This window comes from Perca fluviatilis, chromosome 2 (assembly GCF_010015445.1).
Source record: "Perca fluviatilis chromosome 2, GENO_Pfluv_1.0, whole genome shotgun sequence".
Classification (NCBI taxonomy): domain Eukaryota; kingdom Metazoa; phylum Chordata; class Actinopteri; order Perciformes; family Percidae; genus Perca; species Perca fluviatilis.
Window position 1 is genome coordinate 756,665 of NC_053113.1, and position 24,869 is coordinate 781,533.

The following is a 24,869-nucleotide window of genomic DNA, read 5'->3' on the forward strand; positions in this document are numbered from 1 at the left end:
TGCTGCTACATGTACACATTAAACACACACAGGCACACACACAACACACATACGCACACACATAAACACACAGAGAAAGCGCACACACACACACACACACACACACAGATACAGAGGCAGCCTCACATTATTACACACATTAACATAGAGCCACACAGACACACACACACAAACACAGAGGCACATATACACACACACACACAAAACAGAGGACACACAGCACACACACATACACACACACACTACCACACACACACACAAACAGAGGCGCACACACACACACACAGATAAGAGCACAGCACACACACACACACAATAAATAGAGGGGTATCACATACACAAAACAAGACACAGACACACACACACACACAGACACACACACACACACACACCACACTAAACACAAAGAGGGCCACCCAACACACCCCCACACAGTACAGGGTACACACACACACACACAAACACAGAGGCACACAGCACACCCCGTACAGCCACACACACACACACACAAACATATAGAGGTATACAGACACAACACACACACACACACAAAACAAACATAGAGGCACTACAGACACACACACAGATACAGCACACACACCACCCCAAACACATAGCTAACACACACACAAACACAAACACACACACACACAGATACAACACACTACACACTTACACCCACCAACCACACAGCCCCAACACACACACACACAACACAACAGAGGTTATGTGATACACACATACACACACACAACACACTAAAAGAGGCGCACACACATACACACACAGACAAGGCACACACAAAACCACTAAACACAGAGTACACAGCCACACACATACACAGCCACCCCCCCCTACCGTTTCACCCCCCCCCCCCCCCCTAAAAACCCCCCACACAGCTACCGTCCCTAATACACTAAGCACACCAGGCCCCTCTCCCCACCCCCCCCACCCCCCCCCCTACCCGCCCAAACCCCCCCCCCCCTACCCCCTCCCCCCAGCCCCCCCCCACCCCGCGCACAAACACACATACAAGCACACACTAACCATCAGCCGACTATAAAGCCAACAGAGGTACACAACAAACACACACACACACACACACACACACACAAAACACATAAACACAACGGCACAACCCCCCACACACACAGATACAGAGGCACACACACAACAGAGGTACACACACACACACACACCACAACACCACACACAACACTACCCGGACACACACACACTCACACAACACACACACAACACAGAGGCACACAGCAAACACAAGTGCAGGCCAGCTGTAGTCTTGTCTGGGCCTGACGAGATCTTAGATGGGCCCCGGGTGCCAGCATCTCCTTTTCCCCTTTGCTCCTTCCCCTCTCTCACATCTCTCACTGAAATTAAAGTGTAATCAGTCTCTGATCCATCCTGCCTCAGATTCTCCCTGCACAGGGCAGCGGAGCCCCCCAAGATCACCCCTCTTCTCTATCTCTCTTCTCTCCTCTCTCTCTCCCCCTCTTTTTTTTTTTTTTTTTTTTTTTTTTTTTTTTTTTTTTTTTTTCTTCTCCTTCCTCTTCCCTTCGCTTGCGCACACCCCACCCATCACTCTCTGTCACACTGATCTGTAGCGGATCTCTCTCTGTCTCATGTCCCTTACTGGATGGAGCTACTAAACTCAACTTGTTCCTGTCAGAGAGAACGTGTTGTCTCCGGTGCTTTATACCAGCTATATTGGGATCTAACAATGAGCGCGGCCTGTTACGCTTACCTTACGGCCTCGAACGTCTGCGCTGGGTTTCTTTACCCTTTGCTCTACGTTGACAGTTCCAGCTCATCACACCGTCACCACCTTTTTAAGTATTTGTTTAGAAAAACTCTAAGGCCTCTATTCTCTCTCTTTCTTTCCTTTCCGAGCTCTGACCTTGTGCTGACCGGACATTTTGAGCGCGATCACTCAACTTCAACCGCTAATAATATCAAATTTTGATCAGTGGCCCAAACCATTTTTATGTTGGGTGGGGGGGTTCCTTGGACCACCATTTCCAGGACAATTAGGGAAGAAAATAAATAAAAAAGCTTTTATGTAATTCAAATATTATGCTACAAATTTTTTCCACAAATAGGCCTATTTAAAAAAAGATTTTTAATTATTCCATAATTTAATGAGGGCCCAGTTCTGGGCCCCCCCCTACTGTGGGCCCGGGACAACAGACCCGTTTGTCCCCCCCTATCGGCGGGCGTGCACACAGATACAGAGGCACACACACATACATACATACACACAAACACAGAGGCACACAGACACACACACATACACACACACACACACACACACAAACAGAGGCGCACACACACACATACAGATACAGAGGCACACACACATACACACATAAACACAGAGCCACACAGACACACACACACACATAAACAGAGGCACACAAACAAACAGAGGTACACAGACAAACAAACACACACAGACACACACAACACACACACACACACATAAACACACAGAGGCGCACACACTACACACACACACACACACACAGATACAGAGGCACACACACACATACACACATTAACACAGAGCCACACAGACACACACACACACACAAACACACAAACACAGAGGCACACAGACACACACACATACACACATAAACAGAGGCACACACACAAACAGAGGTACACAGACACACAAACACACACAGACACACACAACACACACACACATAAAAACACAGAGGCGCGCACACACACACACACACACAGATACAGAGGCACACACACACACACACAAACACAGAGGCATACAGACACACACACACACACACAAACACAGAGGCACACAGACACACACACACACACACAGAGACACACACACAGAGACACACACACAGATACAGAGGCACACACACATACACACATACATACATAGACAGAGGCACACAAACGCAACACACACACAACACACACACACAGAGGCACACAAACACACACACACACACATAAACAGAGGCACACACACAAACAGAGGTACACAGACACACAAACACACACACATAAAACACACACAGAGGCGCATTACCACACACGCCACACACACACACAGAGGCACACATACACACACACACACACACACACACACACACAAAACAGAGGTACCAATAACACACATACACACATTAACACAGAGTCACACACACACACACACACAAACACAGAGGCACACTAGACACACATACCACACACACACACACAAACAAACAAGAGGTACACAACACACACATACACACACACACACCAACAAACAGAGGCGCATACCACACACATAAGATACAGGGCACACACACATACACACATAAACACAGAGCCACATAACACACACACATAAACAGAGGAACAAACAAACAGAGGTACACAGACAAACAAACACACACAGACACACACAACACACACACACACATAAACACACAGAGGCGCACACACACACACACACACACAGATACAGAGGCACACACACATACACACATTAACACAGAGCCACACAGACACACACACACACACAAACACAGAGGCACACAGACACACACATACACACACACACACACAAACAGAGGTACACAGACACACACACATACACACACACACACACACACACAAACAGAGGCGCACACACACACATACAGATACAGAGGCACACACACATACACACATAAACACAGAGCCACACAGACACACATACATACACAGAGGCACACAGACACACACACACAAACAGAGGTACACAGACACACACACACAAACAGAGGTACACAGACACACAAACACACACAGACACACACAACACAAACACACATAAACACACAGAGGCGCGCACACACACACACACACACAGATACAGAGGCACACACACATACACACACAAACACAGAGGCATACACACACACAACACACAACACACACAAACACAGAGGCAACAACACAACACACACAACACACATAAACAGAGGCATACAGACCACACACACACACACAAACACAGAGGACACAGACACACCACACAGATACAGAGGCACAAACAATAACAACAACAACCCACAACACACACACAGGCACCGACCACACCACACACACAAACAGAGGTACACAGACACACACACAACAACACACACAACACACAAACAGAGGCGCACACACACACACACACACACACACACAACAGAGGCACACACACATACACACATAAACACAGAGCCACACAGACACACATACATACACATACACAGAGGCACACACACAAACAGAGGTACACAAACACACAAACACACACAGACACACACAACACACACACACATAAACACACAGAGGCGCGCACACAAACACACAGATACAGAGGCATACAGACACACACACACAAACACAGAGGCACACAGACACACACACACACACACACACACACAAAGACAGAGGCACACATACACACACACATATACACACACACAGAGGCACACATACACACACACATATACACACACACGCACAGTCACACTCACACACAACACGCTCACACATAAACACACAGAGGCACACACACACAACACACACATGCACATACATACACGCACACACACAAACACGCACACAGAGGCACACACACACAAACACACACAGAGGCACACGCACACATAACACACACGCACATACACACACACACACACACAGGCAGCTGGCTTTCCACCAATCGAGTGATGAATAGTTAAAGTTGCAGTCAGGCGGAGGAGGAACTGACACATCTGATTAAATCTGACTTCTCGTTTATTTCGCATTAATTCCTTATCTTTAATAATGTGTGTGTGTGTGTGTGTGTGTGTGTGTTATGTGTGCGTGTGCCTAATGTGTGTGTGTAGGTGTGAAAGGGAAGAGAAGATGAAGGTGATGCAGTGTGGATGGTGAAGTGTGACATAATATGAATATAACACAGGGGATGGTCTAAATTATGCCAGCAGCGTTATGCCAAATAGATTTAAACAAGTCTAGAAAGTTGTTTTAAACCTACTAATACTGAGTAAATGAAATAGCATTGAGCCTATTATTATTATTATTATTATTATTATCATTATTATTATTATTATTATTATTATTATTTTATTTCTGCAAGTATATTTGGTCACAAATCAAAGTGTTGGAGACGTTTAAATGTTGACCTGTTGATGGCGGTAGAGGAACAGTGAGAAGAGCACCAAAGTTTGTACAATTCATCTCGTTGTTGTTGTAGATGTTGAGACTTTTGAGTGACGTCTTACAGATAAAGAAAGATAGGCCTAACCCCCAAATAAACATCTTACAGCGCCCATATTATGCTCATTTTCAGGTTCATGTTTTGACCCACTCAAGCAGTGCGTGTCATTTTGCAGAGATAATGTAAAGGGTCGCCAGGGCTTCTGTAAGAGGGGACTGTTACACTCAGTTTAGGAAGACTACATTTGGTCTATCAGCTTTTTCATTTACTGTAGTAGAAAAGTGGAACTTTATTCCACTTCACATTAGAGATTGTGCAAGTCGCAGCAGTTTTAAAATGTCCTTAAAGACTTGGCTGAAGGCGAATCAACTATGTGATCAATGATCTTTTTATAACATGGGATGTATATATTGTGTTTTGGTTTATATGTGAGTAATGCTTGTTAAATGTTGTTTGTCGTTAAGTTTTTATCTGTTTTGATAGTATTGTCTGTATTGTCCTTTTATCTCCCTTGCCCAGGGACCATAGATCTAAATTAGCTGTATAGCTAACTCTGGTACAGGGCCTGAACTGTGCACGGTCCCTGACAAATGAACTAATAAAATACAAAAAATAATTGTATTTTTAGGTTGTACCAGAATAGGTGTATGTGGTTTAATTTTCCAAAAAACACAATATTTTTGTTGTACTGCACATTGCTGCAGCTCCTCTTTTCACCCTGTGTGTTGAGCTCTCTGTTAAAGCTACAAAGTGAGACATCTTTTCTTCTTCTTCTTCTTCTGTACTATCTTTGATTGCACTCGCACATGCTCAGTAGCTCAGATCGTAGATCGTGTCAGCTAGCTCCATAGACAGTAAAAGAAAGGCTGTTTCTCCGACTTCAGTCAGTTCCAAGGCAGGTTCAGCTGGGAGACTTCTTCTAAACCAGGGCGCACATGGAAGTAGTTCTTTGTAGATTATGGTGAACTTGTGTGTGTTGTAGCAGTGCTTTGCCATTGAGAACGAGGTAGCACGCTAGCGCTAGCATGCTAACGGTTGCGGTTAGCCAGCTCGTTTCGGCTAGTGACGTAGAAAGCCGTGCCGGTTTTGACCAGCTCACCCGGACACTGAAGACAGGACACATTCAGACACCGTATCTCACTCAGAACACCATGGATGGATTTTTTGTCAAAGTTTGTATGTGTGTGGAAGCACCAGAGTCACAAAATATATGTTTCATAATATGGGCACTTTAAAAGGTTTTTCAAGTTTCAACTTCCCTCTCGCCAGGTGGCTGGAAATGAAATGAAATGTCATCCTTATTTTTTTGTAAACAAGAAAATTGTAAACATGTTATCTTTTATTAAAATATAAAATCTTACCAATATATTTTTAGAGGGTAACTACCGTTTTCATTCAACCTGGACCCTGTTTCCCTGTGTGTTTTTGTGTGTGTGTGTGTGTGTGTGTGTGTAAGTGACTGATATGAACAACAATCTTTGACATTGGTCCAGTATTAAGCGAGAACGCTGCAATGTAACCCTACGGGGCAAATGTTGGTCCACTAAAAGTTCTGATTTTGCCGCTGACAGACTCAGATTAATATTCTAAATGTCTGACAACATTATGGAAAGGATCCCTTCAGAGATAGACCTTTAAAACCTCTTTGAGACCTTTCTGTTTAACCAGAAACAGCTCTGAAGTCTCTAGCTCTAAACCCACCAGACTCCATTTAAGAAATCCCTACTTTTAGCGTGTACAGAGCCAGCATATTGTCACATGTAAATCAGTAAACTATGTGTTTATTTCAACCAGATCTAGAGTTGCGATGGTTGGAAAAGTGAAAAGACGACCTAGAAACAGGTTTTCATAGTTGTATTTACTTTCTGTAGACTTTGAATGAAGTGTATTTTACAATGCTTAAATCACTCTTTATTTACATGGAGTCTGGTGGGTTTTGCGAATGCAATTTCGCAGTTGTTTTTCTGTTTAAAAAAAGGATCTTACTCTTTAATAGAAAGGTCGACCTCCTTAGAAATCCTTTCCATAATGTTGTCAGACACTTAGAATATTAATCTGCTCTTATACTTCATCACCTTACTTCCTGCTTTGCTATGTTACAGATTACAAGTATTTACTGTTAACATCAATGCATCTTGGGAAAAGGTGGGAATTACCGTGCAGCCAGTATATTACTTTAAATTCAAATAATAGGGTAAGAAACTGTCTATTGACAGTAAAATACCATAAAACAGTATGCATACTGTAAATAAACAGTAGTTTATTGGCAAAGCTGCTGCCAGTATATTACTGTAAATGTACTGTGAAAAGTTTGACAGTGTGTGAATGTTGTTTTTTAGTTTTTTTTAGTTTGGTCCTTTCTTCCTTTATTGGACAGGAAAGCTGAGATATTAAAGGGGAGAGAGAGGGGGGCAAACAAGCACTTCTGTGAAGGTAAATACAAGCTGGACAATTACTATTAACTTATATTGTAGCCTGTTTCTCTGCTGCCGACTGCAGTGATCTCGCTTAATACTGGACCAATGTCAAAGATTGCTGTTCTCACTCACTTAGACACAAAAACATAGGAACATAGGGTCCAGGTTAAAAAAAGAAAAAACGGTAAGGAAACACAGCAGTAAATGAGCAGGTTGCAGTTTAGACGTCTCTGCACGCGTTCAGATTTCTGAGAAAGACAAAGAGACGGCTGCCATGCTGGAAAAAAAACGTCTGTTAAACCACCTTTCTGAGATTTTGAGATATTTTAGCTCAGCTATGTAAGCTTGTGGTCCTTTTTGTTTTCATTGAAATGCTTATTTCTGAGCTGTAGCCCACAGAAGACATGAATACGACGATGTTTATCTGTAGTCAGCTGTGACGAAACCACGGCCCCGTCTCACACAAAGGCATCGTTGTGCAGGATAGAAACTGCCACCCTGAACAATGAACAAGGGCTGCAGATTAAAGCCATGCAAATTAGTGTATAAATACATTTAAACTGCAGTTATGCTTCTCATCTGCGTGTCTGGAAAAGCCACTAAAAAGTCCATTCAACAGAAATGAGTCGGTGTGCAAATCAGGGAAATAAAAACCTTAAATTGCGAAAAAAAAAACGACAAAGACTAGGTGGCCCAAAATTGATTGTGAACCTGAATTGATATGCGGGCCGGATCAAAGTCTGCGAGGATCCAGGTTTTGCCCTCGGGCCTCGAGTTTGACAGTGTGCTTTAGATGCTAAATGCCTCACCGACTAGGTTTACATGCACATTATATTCCGTTTTTTGCCCTTATTCTGAAAAAGATGATATTCCGCCTACAGATAATGGCTAATGAAAGTGAATATTCCACTAATATTATAGCCGTGCAAAATAGGATTTATTCAAACTGTTCCAGCGGTGGTGGACTTGTTGGACCGTGTGAACACAGCGTCCCTCTTTCATTCCTTCAACCAGCTTCTTGAAAAGGTTGGTATAGCGATGTGTGCTCATATCCAAAAACCTGTTAATATCCAAGTCTTAATAATGTTTAAAAGTAGCTGTGTTTCTCCTTATCGGGTCTGCTGCCGGGAGCGTGCCTATGTTCCCACAGCCCAATGGTCCCACAGCCCTATGTTCCCACAGCCCAATGGTCCCACAGCCCTATGGTCCCACAGCCCAATGTTCCCACAGCCCAATGGTCCCACAGCCCAATGTTCCCACAGCCCTATGTTCCCACAGCCCTATGTTCCCACAGCCCTATGTTCCCACAGCCCAATGTTCCCACAGCCCTATGTTCCCACAGCCCCATGTTCCCACAGCCCAATGTTCCCACAGCCCAATGTTCCCACAGCCCAATGTTCCCACAGCCCTATGTTCCCACAGCCCTATGGTCCCACAGCCCTATGTTCCCACAGCCCTATGTTCCCACAGCCCAATGTTCCCACAGCCCAATGGTCCCACAGCCCTATGTTCCCACAGCCCTATGTTCCCACAGCCCTATGTTCCCACAGCCCAATGTTCCCACAGCCCAATGTTCCCACAGCCCAATGTTCCCACAGCCCTATGTTCCCACAGCCCTATGGTCCCACAGCCCAATGTTCCCACAGCTCACAGCTTCCCCCCTGCATCCTTGCAAACTGTTGGCTGGTTGGTTTGTGTCCAGTAACCGTAGCTACGCACAGAGCTGACCATAAACCGTTACTTTAGCACAAGAGAAAAAACTATCTCTATGGTGAAAAAAAAACATTTATTTCTGTAGGCAGTCACAGTTACTGTCAGTGCGAAGTGACACATTTAAATCAAACTTCCCCATTGATGATGTCATTGGCTGCAGTAACATTCAGCCTTAAATTCCCCTCGAAGGATTTCCTCCACATTCGTTATACCTTTTACTACTTAACATAATAACTATACATATAAGTAGAAATCAGTGTTCTGATGAAGCAGACACAATATATGCAGCATCTATATACAGTATCTCACAAAAGTGAGTACACCCCTCACATTTTAGTAAATATTTCATTATATCTTTTAATGGGACAACACTGAAGAAATTAAAATTTGCTACAATGTAAAGTATTAAGTGTACAGCTTGTATAACAGTGTAAATGTGCTGTCCCCTCAACATAACTCAACACACAGCCATTAATGTCTAAACCGCTGGCAGCTAAAGTCAGTACACCCCTATGTTAGATTCCCATAGAGGCAGGCAGATTTTGATTTTTAAAGGCCAGTTATTTCATGTATCCAGGATACTATGCATCCTGATAAAGTTCCCTTGGTCTTTGGAATTAAAATAGCCCCCCACCCCCACATCACATACCCTTCATCATACCCCCACATCATCACATACCCTTCACCATACCTAGAGATTGGCATGGTTTTTTGTCAGGTAGCCTAATAGCTAGTTTGATTTGCATTGAGAGATGATTTTATGGAAAGTACCCCATGCCAATTTCTCCCAATCTCTCCCATTAAAAGATATAATGAAATATTTACTAAAATGTGAGGGGTATACTCACTTTTGTGAGATACTATACATGTAATGCTTTTTTAAATGAAAATATGACTGTAATGATATTGTATATTGCGCACATACATAAAAAAAACTCATCCAGGACAGTTACATGTACTAATAATATATCTTCGTGAAAACCTTTCCTTTGTTTAACATCCTAAAAAACAAATATTCTGTATATATATATATATACTGTACATAAAAAACTTTTCTTAGTAAGAAGTTAAGTTCTTGCATACTGAGTACAGTCAGCCATTTATACAGCACTAATTCAACAAAGTTCAACAACTACATTTAACGTTCACAAAGCTTTTTTGGGCAAGCTGTTGCTTCCGAGGTCAAAAGCCAAGGTTACGTCACATATCTTAAACACGTTATAATGTTTATAAAGGCAAAGTTCACTTATTTCTTGTCTTGAAATACAACTTTAGCTTACTGACATCAGTAATCTCTCTGTGTAATTAAGTTCTTTAATGAGCACCTATTATGCTCCTGTTTTAGCTTCATATTTGTACTCTCGGGGTCTATGATGTCTCGCATTGTTAGACCCTCCTCCACAGCGCTGCGCAGAAGGGTCTGGCTAGTCCACACAGCGTTCCTGGATGTGAGAAAAACGTGCTTTGGTTTATTGCCATTTCTTTGGAATTTCTTTTGAAACCAGTGCCGGACGGAGCCACGGTGCTGCTGCAAAATAGCCTCCGTAAGGAACTTGTTTTGGTTGAACGTGTACGTTCAAAAGTAGTTTTAATCGTGCAACAGAAAACTCAGATTGGACAGATGCTGCAGGTCTTGCATCTGTTTGTCAGTGTGTCTAATACCTCGGGTCAACCACATTTCGGATCGAGCCTAAATATATTCGGGTCTCATCGAATCAGATTGGACTAATCTCGGGTCCCTTTTGAATCAGATCTGTTTTAAGAATTGGGTCAGAACATCTCAAGACCTCCTCCGGTGGCAGAACACAGCCATATTTAGTCTTGATCATTGTGATGTTGAATCGTTCACGCCTCCAATGCTTGCTTATAGCAGGTATTCGTGCCCAAATTATAAGTGATATAAACATGCCAACATGCAGCGTGATTTGTTGGCTTTTTGGTGTCATATTTAGTCTATCTACAGTCTACAATCTGACGCTGAGAGCCACTGACCAAGCGTCAGTATGTGACGGACTAATTGTTCAGACGTCGGTGTCTTTGATCTACAGCACACCGATCTGCTTTGTCGTGGTGGTGGTCAGCGACGTCTTCCGGTTGAATCTGATGGTGCTGGTGCGCTCGTCGCTGCACCTCCTCTCGCCGTTTGCTCCGTGCGTCGCCGCCTGTGTGCTGCTGGACCGCCTCCGCAGGCTCAGATGTGTGCGGAAGGCCTTGCAGAAGATGAAATAGATGAGCGGGTCCAGGCACACGTTGAGGACCGACACCATGATGGTCAGCTCCTTCAGGTAGTAGAACGCATGGTCCGACGCGAACCGCTGCGTCATGAATGCGTAGGGAAGGCGGACCAGGTGGTACGGCACGAAGCAGACGCAGAAGACGCTGACAAGCACCAACATGTTCCGGCGGGACTTGGCGAGCTTCTTGGAGCCGGGGGACTCCGGCCGCCGCTTCTGTGCCAGCGACAGCCGGCGGGACGTGCTGTAGTAGAAGAAGATGAGGGAGACGAGGACGAGCAGGAAGATGGCGGCTGAGCTGGCGTGCACCATTTTGTAGAAGATGGCGAGCTGTTTGCTGTGCAGGACGGCACAGTCCACGGCGCTGGAGACGGAGGGTGAAGGTTCCTGGGTGAGGAGCGACACAGTGATATACGTGCTCATCATGGCCAAGAGGAGGAGCCAGGTGACCGTGGAGATGATGTAGGCGGCTCGCACCGTCTGCAGGATGTGAGTTCCTAACGGATGGATGATCTTCAGATACCTGGAAGGACGAGAGGCAATTCAGTAGATATCAGTTTCTTGGAAACTTTTCTTGTGTTTGTGTTGATAGCCACAAAGTCAAATATAGAAGCTATCTTTATGCAATTTGAAATCTACCTCAGGGGGGGAATTAGAAAGACAATAGCTCTGTAACCAAATTAGCATGTTCTGAAATAGTTAACAATGTCAGACTGTAATCTACACACACGCTCTGCATACTGTCTGAGAGCTGTTTTAGCAGCAGCGGTTACAGCTTGTTGAGTTGTCGAGAGACTAGTCTTGCATTGCCAGACCTTCCTTCACAGGTAAAGGTAAAGGCACTTTATTGTCACATACACATACATGTAGCAAAATTCATTCTCTGCATTTAACCCATCCTTCAAGGGAGCAGTGGGCAGCCATTTACAGCGCCTGGGGACCAACTGCAGATCTGAGCCAGTGCCGGAAGCACCCTGAGGAAACCCACGCAAACATGGGGAGAACATACAAACTCCACACAGAAAGGCCTGGAATGACCTGGATTTGAACCCAGAACCCAAGCATTTCTTTAAACCAATCACAATCATCTTGGGCGCCATTAAGAACTGGACGCAGCAACAGTGCCTCTGCTAAATAGCCTTGGGAAGGAACTTGTTTTGGTGGAATATGTGTATGTTCAAAAGTAGTTTTATTCATGCAACAGAAAACTCAGAGTGGACAGATAGTCTAGCTAGCTGTCTGGATTTACCCTGCAGAGATCTGAGGAGCAGTTAACCATAGTCCTCACAAATCCACTGGAGGTTAGAACGCCAACACAGAGAGAGAGGAAGGAGACGGGACATCTGGCAGAAATTAGTGAAATTTCTGGCGGCACCGGAACAACTCGGAAATGAAACGTCGTTGATTTAGACTGTCGAGACTGGCCCAATGCTGGCTTGGTCGTGCTTCTAACTGGAGCTGCTTCTCCGTCCGAATCAGCCCGAAATTCCCACCAAAGCCAAGCTCAGTCTGGCAGCTGTACTTGAGGCAGAGCAGAGGGCTGTATGAGTCCACTCAGTGACCACATCTGGGACTCGGGTCAGTTTAATCTGGTCAGAATCAGGCCCTGTTGTACAGCTGCAGGTCTTGCATCTGTTTGTCAGTATGTCTAATAACTCTGGTCGATCAAATTGGACTACTCTTGGGTCCTTTTTGAGTGAGATCTGTTTTAAGAATTGGGTCACAACATCTCAAGACCTCCTCCAGTGGCAGAACACAGCCATATTTAGTCTTGATCATTGTGATGTTGAATCGTTTACACCTCCAACGCTGGCTCATAGCAGGTATTCATGCCCAAATAATAAGTGATATAAACATGCCAACATACAGCATGAGTTGTGCATTTGTTGGCCTTTTGGTCCTCTTGGTCTGAACTATTTCTCTGAGACACTTTGAAACTACAGGCCGCTCACTTGAATGTACTCGATACTGCAGCATGGTTGTGTCTATTAGAAAACCACATCCTGATGCTTTTTAAGCATGACTCTCAAATCCTTATAATGGCACAATACCTGCTCCGTGCAGCTGCTAAGAACACATTTATAGTCTGTTCGAAGCTGTTGAATTCAGTGCACTTTGTCTTCTGATCTTGTTCCACTTCCACATCCTCGTTTCACATGGTCAGAACCGAGAGTCTGAGGGAACTCACCGCTGTCTAACTGATGGTTTGTTTTCTTGAAGGACTCTTTTCTGACTCACTGTCTCACTGTCTCACTGTGACAGTGTGATCTGTTTGGATGAAGTGTTACCGAGTACTAGTATGAGGAGGGGGAAAACCTCAATGAGACAAAAAAAGAAGTCTGGAGGGAAAAACATGTCTTCTTGATATGCAAACACACCGTGGAATTCCTCTTTAAATAGCACAGAACGTATTCAAAGAATGTTTTTATTCAAATCTTTGAGGGTTTTAAAATAACTTCAACTTTGTGTCATTTCCCCTAAGGGCTGTTTTATGCTTTTGTGTCAACTCCACGCCGTAACTCCTATGGCGTCGTGACCTTTCGGAGTTCTGCGTCGGGGTTGAACGTATTTCTTTGCATCGAGGTGTATTTCACCGCCAGAACGCTAGGGGGCGTGTGGTTTCCGTAGGGTCAATCGCAAAACTCTTTGTTTACTTATGCGTTGGTGTGTGCCTCAAGCCGACATGTGTGTGTGTGTAGCTATGTTTCCATCCACACGTTTCTTATCAGAATTAAGTGATATTGAATGAAAAGTGTCTTATGAAAACATTAAAATTCGATTGAATTTCACAAATATCGACTCAAAGGAAATACTTTTCGGTCTCATTGGATTTTATCTTGATCAATATATACGGCTTATGCGATAAACTAAATAAATAAAATAATGAATTGCGATTAAGTTTTAGGCCATTTTATGGTTGCAACCCACCACAAAACAAAGAAGGAGTTTTACCTAATTTCCGCCCAGTATTTCCGCTCTGTTTTTACACACGGTGGACGTCAACAAAGACAGATGTAAGTGGACGAACGAGGAGACGAGAGACTTTTTGAATTTAATTTACGAGCAAAATATAACGGCTATTTTAAATAGAAATCTAAGAAATGTGCATGTGCATCTGCATCATCACAGCAATGTGTTGATAGCGTCCTTCTTTTCTTATTATAGCTCGATATGTCGCTATCAGCTGGCACATACGCACTATTACAACTTTTGCAATATTGATCATTTGTTGGTAGATGGCGCGATCCATTTTGTCCAGCAAAACTTTGTTCGCAAATGTCAGCTTGAATGTTGTGCGAAAGTGCAAAAATGAATGGAAACACCTTAAAATCTCTCAAATCAATTTGATATACCAACTTGACTGCAAAACAGCATGTGATGTCATTACGCAACAGGTTTTTATTTGCTTTAAAGCTGTTGGATGGAAACATACTTTCACCAGCTTTATTCGCATGAGTTTTTTTAACCAACTTCAGATAATTCGATTGACAAGTGTATGGAAACTTAGCTAGTGTGTGGGGAGTGGGCGATAGAGCGAGGGAGAAAGTGAGAGAGTGATAAATGGAGATTACCCCCAGACCCTAGGTTTGAGCTTAGCCGCGGATGTTTTCAACGTCCCCTGTGCAGCAAGACCGACTGAAAAATAAAGTAATTCCTTCCAGTAAAGTTTTGCCTCTGCAGCAAAGTAATCTTTGTGGTAATGTGACCTAGATAAATAAAAAACCGCAAAGTTACCACACCACACTGAGCAAAATACAGATAAACTAGCAGCTTCACATCACAGGGTTAAACCGTTAACATTCAGTACTCACTGCAGACTGAAACAACTCAGGAATAGATTAATCTGCTGCAACAATAGCTCATCGAAAATATGTACTATAATATGTAAGTAAAAGTGGAAAAAAATAATACTCCAGTAGAATTATAGAAACAGAAACAGACAGTTTCTACCTATGTTATGGGACTTATAGAAACAGAAATATCAGACAGTGTCTACCTATGTTATGGGACTTATAGAAACAGAAATATCAGACAGTGTCTACCTATGTTATGGGACTTATAGAAACAGAAATATCAGACAGTGTCTACCTATGTTATGGGACTTATATAAACAGAAATATCAGACAGTGTCTACCTATGTTATGGGACTTATAGAAACAGAAATATCAGACAGTATCTACCTATGTTATGGGACAGTTTATGTCTCTCTTTAGGTGTCAGGAGGGATAATGAGTCATCCTCAACATTTGTTGTGTTCTGGTTTCAGAACGATGAAAACATTTGGAGAACAGTTAGATATGAAACGGTATGTAAAATAGTGGAAAAAAGAGACACAAAAAAGCAATTCAATCTTTGATGAAGTCAACAACAATGTCGATAACAAACAAAATGTAACTATTCTGTTTTTCCCAAATGATGTACAGATTTTTAGGCATTCTGTTATCAAATGTCTTGAAAAATAGTTCATATAGCTGCCGTAAATGGAGATAACCCCCAGACCCTAGGTTTGAGCTGAGCCCCGAATGCTTTCAACGTCCCCTGTGCAGCAAGACCGACTGAAAAATAAAGTAATTCCTTCCAGTAAAGTTTTGCCTCTGCAGCAAAGTAATCTTTGTGGTAACATGACCTAGATAAATGAAAAAACCACAAAGATGCAAAGTTACAACACCACACTGAGTTCTCTCTGAAATTATTCCAAAACTTTGACTCAGAGTGACGTCAAACACCCACCAAAAGACTTTTATACTAAACAACAATTTAAACACTGACACACTAGTATGAGTGAGCTTTACAGGAGCAGGTACGTAGGCGTAATTTACAAAATACTGACACTTGGTCAGTGTTTCCCAGTGTCAGATACCGATGCAAAAATCGCCCTTTAGGGTCTGTATGGGACACACCAGGAAGAGCAGCAGCTACGCAGCGCTGTAAGATGACGTAGTATGAAGAGAGACAACGGTAGAGAGTAGTATGTAGAGAGACAGCAGTAGAGAGTAGTATGTAGAGAGACAGCAGTAGAGAGTAGTATGTAGAGAGACAACAGTAGAGAGTAGTATGTAGAGAGACAACGGTAGAGAGTAGTATTAAGAGAGACAACAGTAGAGAGACAACAGTAGAGAGTAGTATGTAGAGAGACAACGGTAGAGAGTAGTATTAAGAGAGACAACAGTAGAGAGACAACAGTAGAGAGTAGTGTGTAGAGAGACAGCAGTAGAGAGTAGTATTAAGACAGACAACAGTAGAGAGACAACAGTAGAGAGTAGTATTAAGAGAGACAACAGTAGAGAGACAACAGTAGAGAGTAGTATGAAGAGAGACAACAGTAGAGAGTACTATGTAGAGAGACAGCAGTAGAGAGTAGTATTAAGAGAGACAACAGTAGAGAGTAGCATTAAGAGAGACAACACTAGAGAGTAGTATGTAGAGAGACAACGGTAGAGAGTAGTGTAATGTTTATGATTTATAACATGGGACGTTATGATGTTATAGTATTCTCATACGTGATGTGTCTGAAGTTGTAAGCAGACATTTGTTTATTGAGTCCACAAGGGGGCGCTTTAGTTTCATTGTTGTGTTGAGACTGCAGGAGCGAGGAAGTAGTCAGAAAAAACCAAGATGGCGGAACAGAAAATGTAAAGGATTGTAACGGAGATTTAGAAGTTCACTAAAGAGTCTAAAAGCTACTTTCCTGTGTCGGAGTTTTATTCTAGAACATTACAAGTAGTATGAAGAGAGACAACAGTAGAGAGTAGTATGTAGAGAGACAGCAGTAGAGAGATGTAGAGATATTAAAAAAGATAAAAATACAGAGAGTTGTAACAACAGAGAGTAGTATGGAGTGAAAAGAAGTGCTGTACGAGAGATAACAGTAGAGAGTACAATAAATGTAGAAAAGATAGAAGTATGTATCAAAATAGACAACAGTAGAAATACAGTATGAATATGAAGACAACAGTAGAGAGTAGTATGAAGAGAGCAGACAATCACGAGAGTGAGTATGTAGAGAATGATGAAAGTAGAGAGTAGTAGAAGAGAGACAACAAGTAGAGAGTAGCAAGTAGAGAAACAACACGCTAGAGTAAGTATGTAGAGAGACAACAGTAGAGAGTAGTATGAAGAGAGACCCACAATAGTAGAGTAGTATAAGAGAGACGACAGTAGAGAGTAGTATGTAGAGAGACAGCATGTAGAAAGTAGTATCAAGAGAGACAACACACGAGAGTAGTATGTAGAGAGATAACGGTAGAGAGTAGTATGTAGAGAGACAACAGTAGAGAGTAGTATCAAGAGAGACAACACAAAAAGGAGAGAATATAGATAAGAGAGAAAGAGAGAGAATAGAGAAAGGAGAGAGAGAAGAGAGTAGAAAAAAAGAAGAAGAAAAGTAGTATGTAGAGAGACAACAGTAGATTAGTAGAATTAGAATCAGAATCAGAAAGGGTTTGTACTAAATTTGTTTTGTGTTGTTAGTGCACATTACACATTCTCTACAAAATGGAATATTAAACAATATAAGTATAGGTATAAACAATATAAGTATAAGTATAGTATAGTATGTATAGAGACAACAATTGAGTGTTAAGTATTGAAGAGAGACAACAGTAGGGAGTAGTATATAGAGAACAGTAGAGAGTAATAATGAAGAGAGACAACAGTAAGAGAAGTAGAGTATTAGAGACAGCAATTAGATAATAGTTTTAAAAGTATAAAGTATTATTAAGACAGACAACAGTAGAGACACAGTAGAAGTAGTGTGTAGAGAGCACCAAGTGTAAATAAGTGTAGACAGAGGTAGGTAGTATTAAGAGAGACAACAGTATAATATTAAAGACAACAGTAGAGACACAACAGTAAATAGTATAATATAGACAACAGTAGAGAGTAGTGTATGTAGAGAGACAACAGTAGAGAGTAGTATTAAGAGAGACAACAGTAGAGAGTAGTCTTAAGAGAGACAACAGTAGAGAGTAGGTATGTAGAGAGACAGCAGGAGAGTAAGTATTAAGAGAGACAACACTAGAGAGTAGTATGTAAGAGAGAAAAAAAAAAAAATTTATAGAGAGAAAAACAAAAATTTGTAGAGAGACAACAGTAGAGAGTAGTATGAAAGACAGAAAATCTGCGTAAGGAAGCAGGTTGGCGTGGTGGATGGCAGGGCTGTAGTACCTGAGTCCGGACTCGGACTCAAGACGTTATTCTGTTGTCTCTGACTTGTTTTGGAGTCGTTGGTATTTGGACTCAGACTTCGGAATCAGCTATTGGACTTGTCAAATATTTTAGTTGGGTTTTTCTAATGTAACTTCCTCCTTTAAAACCATTAATGAAGTGCGTTTGTTCAGAAAACAGGTATTTAGTTTAGTTCAATATCCTTCTAGAAGGGCATTGACATTAGTTGCCTGGTATATGCGTGTGGTATACGCCTGTCTGCGTCATATACCTTAATCATCAGGCTTCAAGTCTCGGGCCATGACTGTCTCTCACTTGGACTCGGTCTTGACTTGGACTCAAAACCTCTTTGGACTCTGTCTTGACTCTGTCTTAACTCTGTCTTGATTAGTCCTGGTCTTGGACATGCCGCATGTCAGTTAAATGTAAGTCCATAAATTTACGGCAAGAGTCCCGAGCAAACGTTGCTTTTTGAAGCGATGGGAGTGAGGGTTGTTGCCGAACCCAAAAACAAGCTGCTCTACCTTCCCTGAACACCCTGTTGCAGTCCAGCGCAGTCCTACCTGTTGGCCGCGATGTAACCCATGAACAGGATGCTGGCGTACATGTTCAGGTAGAAGGCGGACGCACCAAAGTTGCAGTAGACCCGGCGGACGTCGACGGAGCTGCTGGCGTAGTTGGTGATTCGGATGGGCAGACAGAGGCTGATCAAGAAGTCGGCGGCTGCCAGGTTCTTTAGGTAGATGGTCACGCTGCTCGTCACCTGCTGCTGAGCTTGGCAGAAGTAAACCTTCAGCGTGAAGCCATTCAGGAGCAAACCAATCTGCAGAGGAGAGCAGTAGAAATGTGTTAGACATGAAGGGCTCTATCTTGCACCCAGCACAGCGCAAAGCCCGATGCAAGTGTCTTTGCTAGTTTAACATCGACGCAGTTGTCAGTTTCCCGTCCAGCGCCTGCGTTGTTTAAATAACAAATGAAGGTGTGTTCAGGTGTATTCTGGGCGTGCTGGTCTTACAAGGAGGTGTGTTCAGGTGCATTCTGGGCGTGCTGGTCTTACAGGGAGGTGTGTTCAGGTGCATTCTGGGCGTGCTGGTCTTACAGGGAGGTGTGTTCAGGTGCATTCTGGGCGTATTGCTATCTTGAGGCAGCGGGAAGTAATCACACCATTGACCAACAAAAACCTGGTCTAAAGGCAATAACGCAGCATTTCATTGTTATTTTAACAGCAAATTTGTAAAATGCTCCTATAGGCTCGTGCACAGTGCGCGCACACTATGCTTGTTACACACACAGGGACGCACAGCAGCACACACACACATGCAGAAGATTACAAATAAATACATTACGGTGCAAATCCTCCATCATAACAGCAATGCTCCAAGGTCCAAATGCGCCTGACTTTTAAAGGGAATGGGAGATGATCTCTGATTGGTTGATGAATGGGAGATGATCTCTGATTGCTTTATTGCATGTTACGCCCAAAACACACCTCTGATTAATGAAGACACTAAGTACAACCCTTTAGAACCATGCGTCCGGCGCACAGACCCTTTTTTCCGCCGTTAAACTAGCAAAAGTGGATTTGGACACGCCCTAAACACACCTGTGCCAGGTGCTTCACGCCGTGCGCTTAGATCGATAAAATAGGGCCTGAAGGATTGTCATGGTTTACTTGTGAGATACTAGGAAAGGGTTAGTTGCAGCCCTAAAAAGATAAGATGAAGACTGTTTTGTATTTATATTTGGTATATATGTGTCCATGCATACATGCTGTACCAAGATCTTCTTTGACATCAGATTTGTGCTGTAATAAACTGATATTCAATAAAGGCAAATTATGCTAATCGAGTTTGTTCTAGTATTCGTCAAAGTAAAGATTGATCAGACGTTTTCCACATCTCAGGGAGAACGAACTGCATTTACAACATTTACAGTCAGAATTTAATTTGTTGTGGTCAGTTCTTTTAAATTTTTTTTTTTATTTTTCCTTTATTCGATGACAGTAGATAGACAGGAAAGAGAGATGGGGGTTGACACGCAGCAAAGAGCCGCAGGTCGGATTCCAACCGGGCCGCTGCAAAGGACTCAGCCTACATGGGGCGGTACGCTCTTCCTGGGTGAGCTAGAGGCCGCACCGTTGTGGTCAGTTCTTTAAGAAATTGTGCAAACAAGCCATAGTGTTTCCTCAGGCAGAGACTCACCAGAAACACCAGAGTGTAGACCAGTAGGAAGAAAACGTTAGCCGAGGTGATGACCTGATCGCAGTGAGTCGAAGCGGTGGCGTTCGTCCGGTTGGACACCGAGGACTGGTTGAAGATCGGAGTCACTCCCGCTTCTCCATGGTCACTCATGTTTCTGGATGTTCTAATAGAGTTGAATCAAAATTAATTGGGTGTTAGAAAATGGATCAAATATCATCTGTCTGCATACAGGAACTGGCTAATGCTAAAAGGGAAGTGACAGATCACCACAACAGCAGCAGCAGCAGCAGCAGCAGAGAAAACCTCAACCCTCAAAATAGTAACAAAAACATTGAACAAATTGTCCAGAAAAAAAGTGACAAAAACGTCAGAAAAAGCGACAAAAAACTTCTAGTTCTGATTTTTGGAGGGGGTTGTAACCCCCTTATCTTACCTGTAAATTACACTTATGGTCCTAATTCTTTATAATGTTCACTACATATTTTAAAAACAAGATTTGTATGACTTATTGTATTGAAAATAGCTCAGAGAAATGTTGAAGCATTCTGAGAAACATAACGATCGGTCAGTCGAAAATAACATCACATCATCAGCGAAGAAAATAACCTCAAACATGCGTACAGTATATCAGCAGTGTTTCCCATCCAAGAGGTCGCAACATAAATCTGCCAATACTTTAAATACATGAAGCTCATAATACTTCTGTACTTTTTCTCAAGTAGTGGTTTGAATCCAGGACTTTTATATAGCTTGTATTAATACTTTTTCTTGAGCAAATTTTCTAAAAAATCTTATTCCAGCTCAGCTGATGCACAGCATATAAACAGACTCAGTCAACAAACACAAACATGCAAACTGTCCATTTAAAACCTCTCATGTCTGTAGTTGTAACCTTTAATCATTCACAGCTCAAAGATAAAACAAATGTGTTATATAACTACAGTAAAAGTACAACAAAGAACAGACTTACCTGCAGTGCTCACCTGTCCGAATCTCTGATGGGAAAAACTATTTGACTTCCTTCTGCACAGCAAGAGGAAGGAACACTGATGTGGTTGTAGCTGTGTCACTATGTGTGACACAGCTGTTCATTTGCATATCAGTGACACACACACACACACACACACTACAGGACATTGTATCTGCTTTTATATGTTTAACTGTTTTAACTGCTGTTTAATGTTTAATTTCTTATACTGCACTGTAACTTTTATTCTCATATTTTTTCTGTTTTTATGTAAAGCACTTTGAATTGCCCAGTTGCCGAAATGTGCTATACAAATAAAGCTGCCTTGCCTTACAGCTAACATTAGTTAACATTGAAATCTCGGCCGTGGCTTGGTACCATTGCATTTCAACCCCGACTCATTTCCTGGTTCTCCTTCTCCATAAACAACATGAAATCAAGGAGAGGGTTAACTTCTCCTGCTCCAGATTTCCCACTGTGGTCAGAAAGAAAAGGGGAGACTCTTTGGTTCTCTCACTATGACTCTAGAGTTACTACTCACTCTGAAGATAATCACCATCACTCTCTCACTCACCCTACCACACACACACACACACACATCAACACACAAGTTTAAATTTCAGGTGATTTATGTATGCTACAGCTCTGCGTGCCACCTTTGCAGAAGCCAAAATCCTGCGCTAGTCGTGCACGTCTGTGTGTGGGCGGAGACCCGAGGGCAGGGGGGGGGGGCTTAGACAAAGCCCCGAGGAAATGCTACTTTCAAATCTTGCAAGCTTTTCAACATTACCCACCCTGCCTTTAATCCCAGGTTTGTGACGGGACACAAACTCTCTGCATTAAAGTCAGACTCGCTGCTCGCCCACTCAGCACGTTAAAATGTTTTATCCATGCAAACATTATATATTTAATTGCTGACAACACAAATGTTTAAATGCCTTTTCTTGCTGCAGCTTCTCAATGCAAACTGTGCATAGAAGTCAACACATGTAGCCTATAAGTAGGTCAGCGGAAGCCACATCCTGCTCAATTTCATACTTTACATACTGTAGATGGAAAGATTGGATTAGACAGATCTAGACATTCAGATGTGGGCGTCTGCGTGAAGGTGAAAAGATGACTGCCTTCTCTTTGTGCTGACGAGGAAACTGCCACAGCAGGTTTCAGCAACGGACTTCATTGTTTGATGGAGGAAGTTTATCTCGAGGGATTCTCCCCCACTCGGCCGCTTGGAGGAAGAGAGCAGCAGCAGAGTGTAGTGTTATCATATAGAACTGTCTGTAGTCGTTACAGCAGTAGTCAATTAATCAATCAATCAATTAATCAATCAATAAATCAATCAATCAGAGTTTATTTATATATCACACTTTTCATACATGTTAATGTAGACCAAAGTGCTTCATACAATACCCCCACTCCACACACACACACATATATACACACACATACATACATACACACACACACACACAAATATACACACATAACACAATATACCCCCCCAAACACACACACACACACACACACACACATATACACACATAACACAATATAACCCCACACACATACATATACACACAGATACACACACATAACACAATTTACCCCCAAAACACACACACAGACACACACACACACACACACACACACACACTGGTATATGCACACACACACACACACACACACAGATATATACACACACAGATGTACACACATAACACAATATAGCCCCCCCAACACACACACACACACACACACACACACACACACACTGGTATATGCACACACACACACACATACACATACACACACAGATAGGACGTCTCATCCCTCCAAAACTCATTTCCTCGTTTCCTCTCTCCTTGGGAGCAGTCAAGGAGGCAATTTAAGCAACATGAGATGCAGCGCGAGAAAACTGTTTTATGAAACATACTTTCCTCTCGTTATTTATTAAACTTTGTGCATAGAATACAGTTTTTTACGATTGCTATGACAATTCTTTCAATACTTTTACAGTTTTTTCCAACTGCTTACACACAAAATATTTTCATGTCACACGATTTTTGAAACCCCTCACCCAAAGTGCAAAACTACACCGCAAATCTCCAAAACCATGAGCTGTTTCTCAGCCTTTCACTCAGTTTTCAATTACATAAAACACCTTTTTCAAAACATTACACACAATTCTCTACCTAAGACACAAAAATCGAACAGGAAGTGACTTACTTTCCTTTTCTAAACACAACCAATCAAAATGAAAAAACGACAAAAACGTCCCCGTGAACATGAACCAATAGATTAAAAATAACGTGACCATTACACGAACTGCCGTGAGACCAGGTTGAAATGTTCCTGTTGGAAGAGAACATGTGTTAGCGTTTTGGAAGATTTATTTGATTTTGAGACATGTTTGCATTGTGTTGGTAGACATAGTGCGTTGTGTTAGTGAATTATTGTATTTAGAAAATTTATGTTAGAGTTTAGTTTACAATGTGTGATTTTGAGCATGAAATTAACTGTTTCGTCAATTTAGAGTTTAGGAAAGTTGTTAAAAGTATTGAAAATATTGTCACAGCGATCGTATAAAAAACCACTGTAATATTATAGTGATTTCTATTATTCTCTCTCTGTTAAATTAAACTATTTGCATATTAAGAAAACACAACACTAGTTGTTCCCACAAGATAACATGGAGTCATTGGCTACCTTGACTGGGGCCCAGGGACAGAACATGCATCTCTTTATAACCAGATAGAGGAGACGACATCTAAACTGACAAGATAAACAATTGACGACATTAAAATTCTGTTATGATTGTATTTCACACATAAATAAGCTACTGTTTGAGGCTTACGTTAGTCACTTTCTGTACTTGTGCTGTGAGTACTGTCTAAAGTTTCTAAATAAAACTTTATTATAATTTTGGTGGTTTTC

At 42.2% G+C, this 24,869-nt stretch overlaps 1 protein-coding gene across 1 annotated transcript; it reads right to left on the bottom strand.

The window, feature by feature from the left end:
- Positions 1–10,224: 10,224 nt before the first annotated feature.
- Positions 10,225–22,003, bottom strand: LOC120573127 (P2Y purinoceptor 14-like). The gene is made up of 4 exons (XM_039822610.1): positions 21,939–22,003; positions 20,969–21,131; positions 19,331–19,590; positions 10,225–12,123 (listed from the first exon to the last, which is right to left on the bottom strand). The coding sequence occupies exons 2-4, from the start codon at positions 21,116–21,118 to the stop codon at positions 11,409–11,411; spliced, it is 1,125 nt and encodes a 374-aa protein (XP_039678544.1). The 5' UTR covers positions 21,119–21,131; positions 21,939–22,003; the 3' UTR covers positions 10,225–11,408.
- Between the last annotated feature and the right edge of the window lie 2,866 nt (positions 22,004–24,869).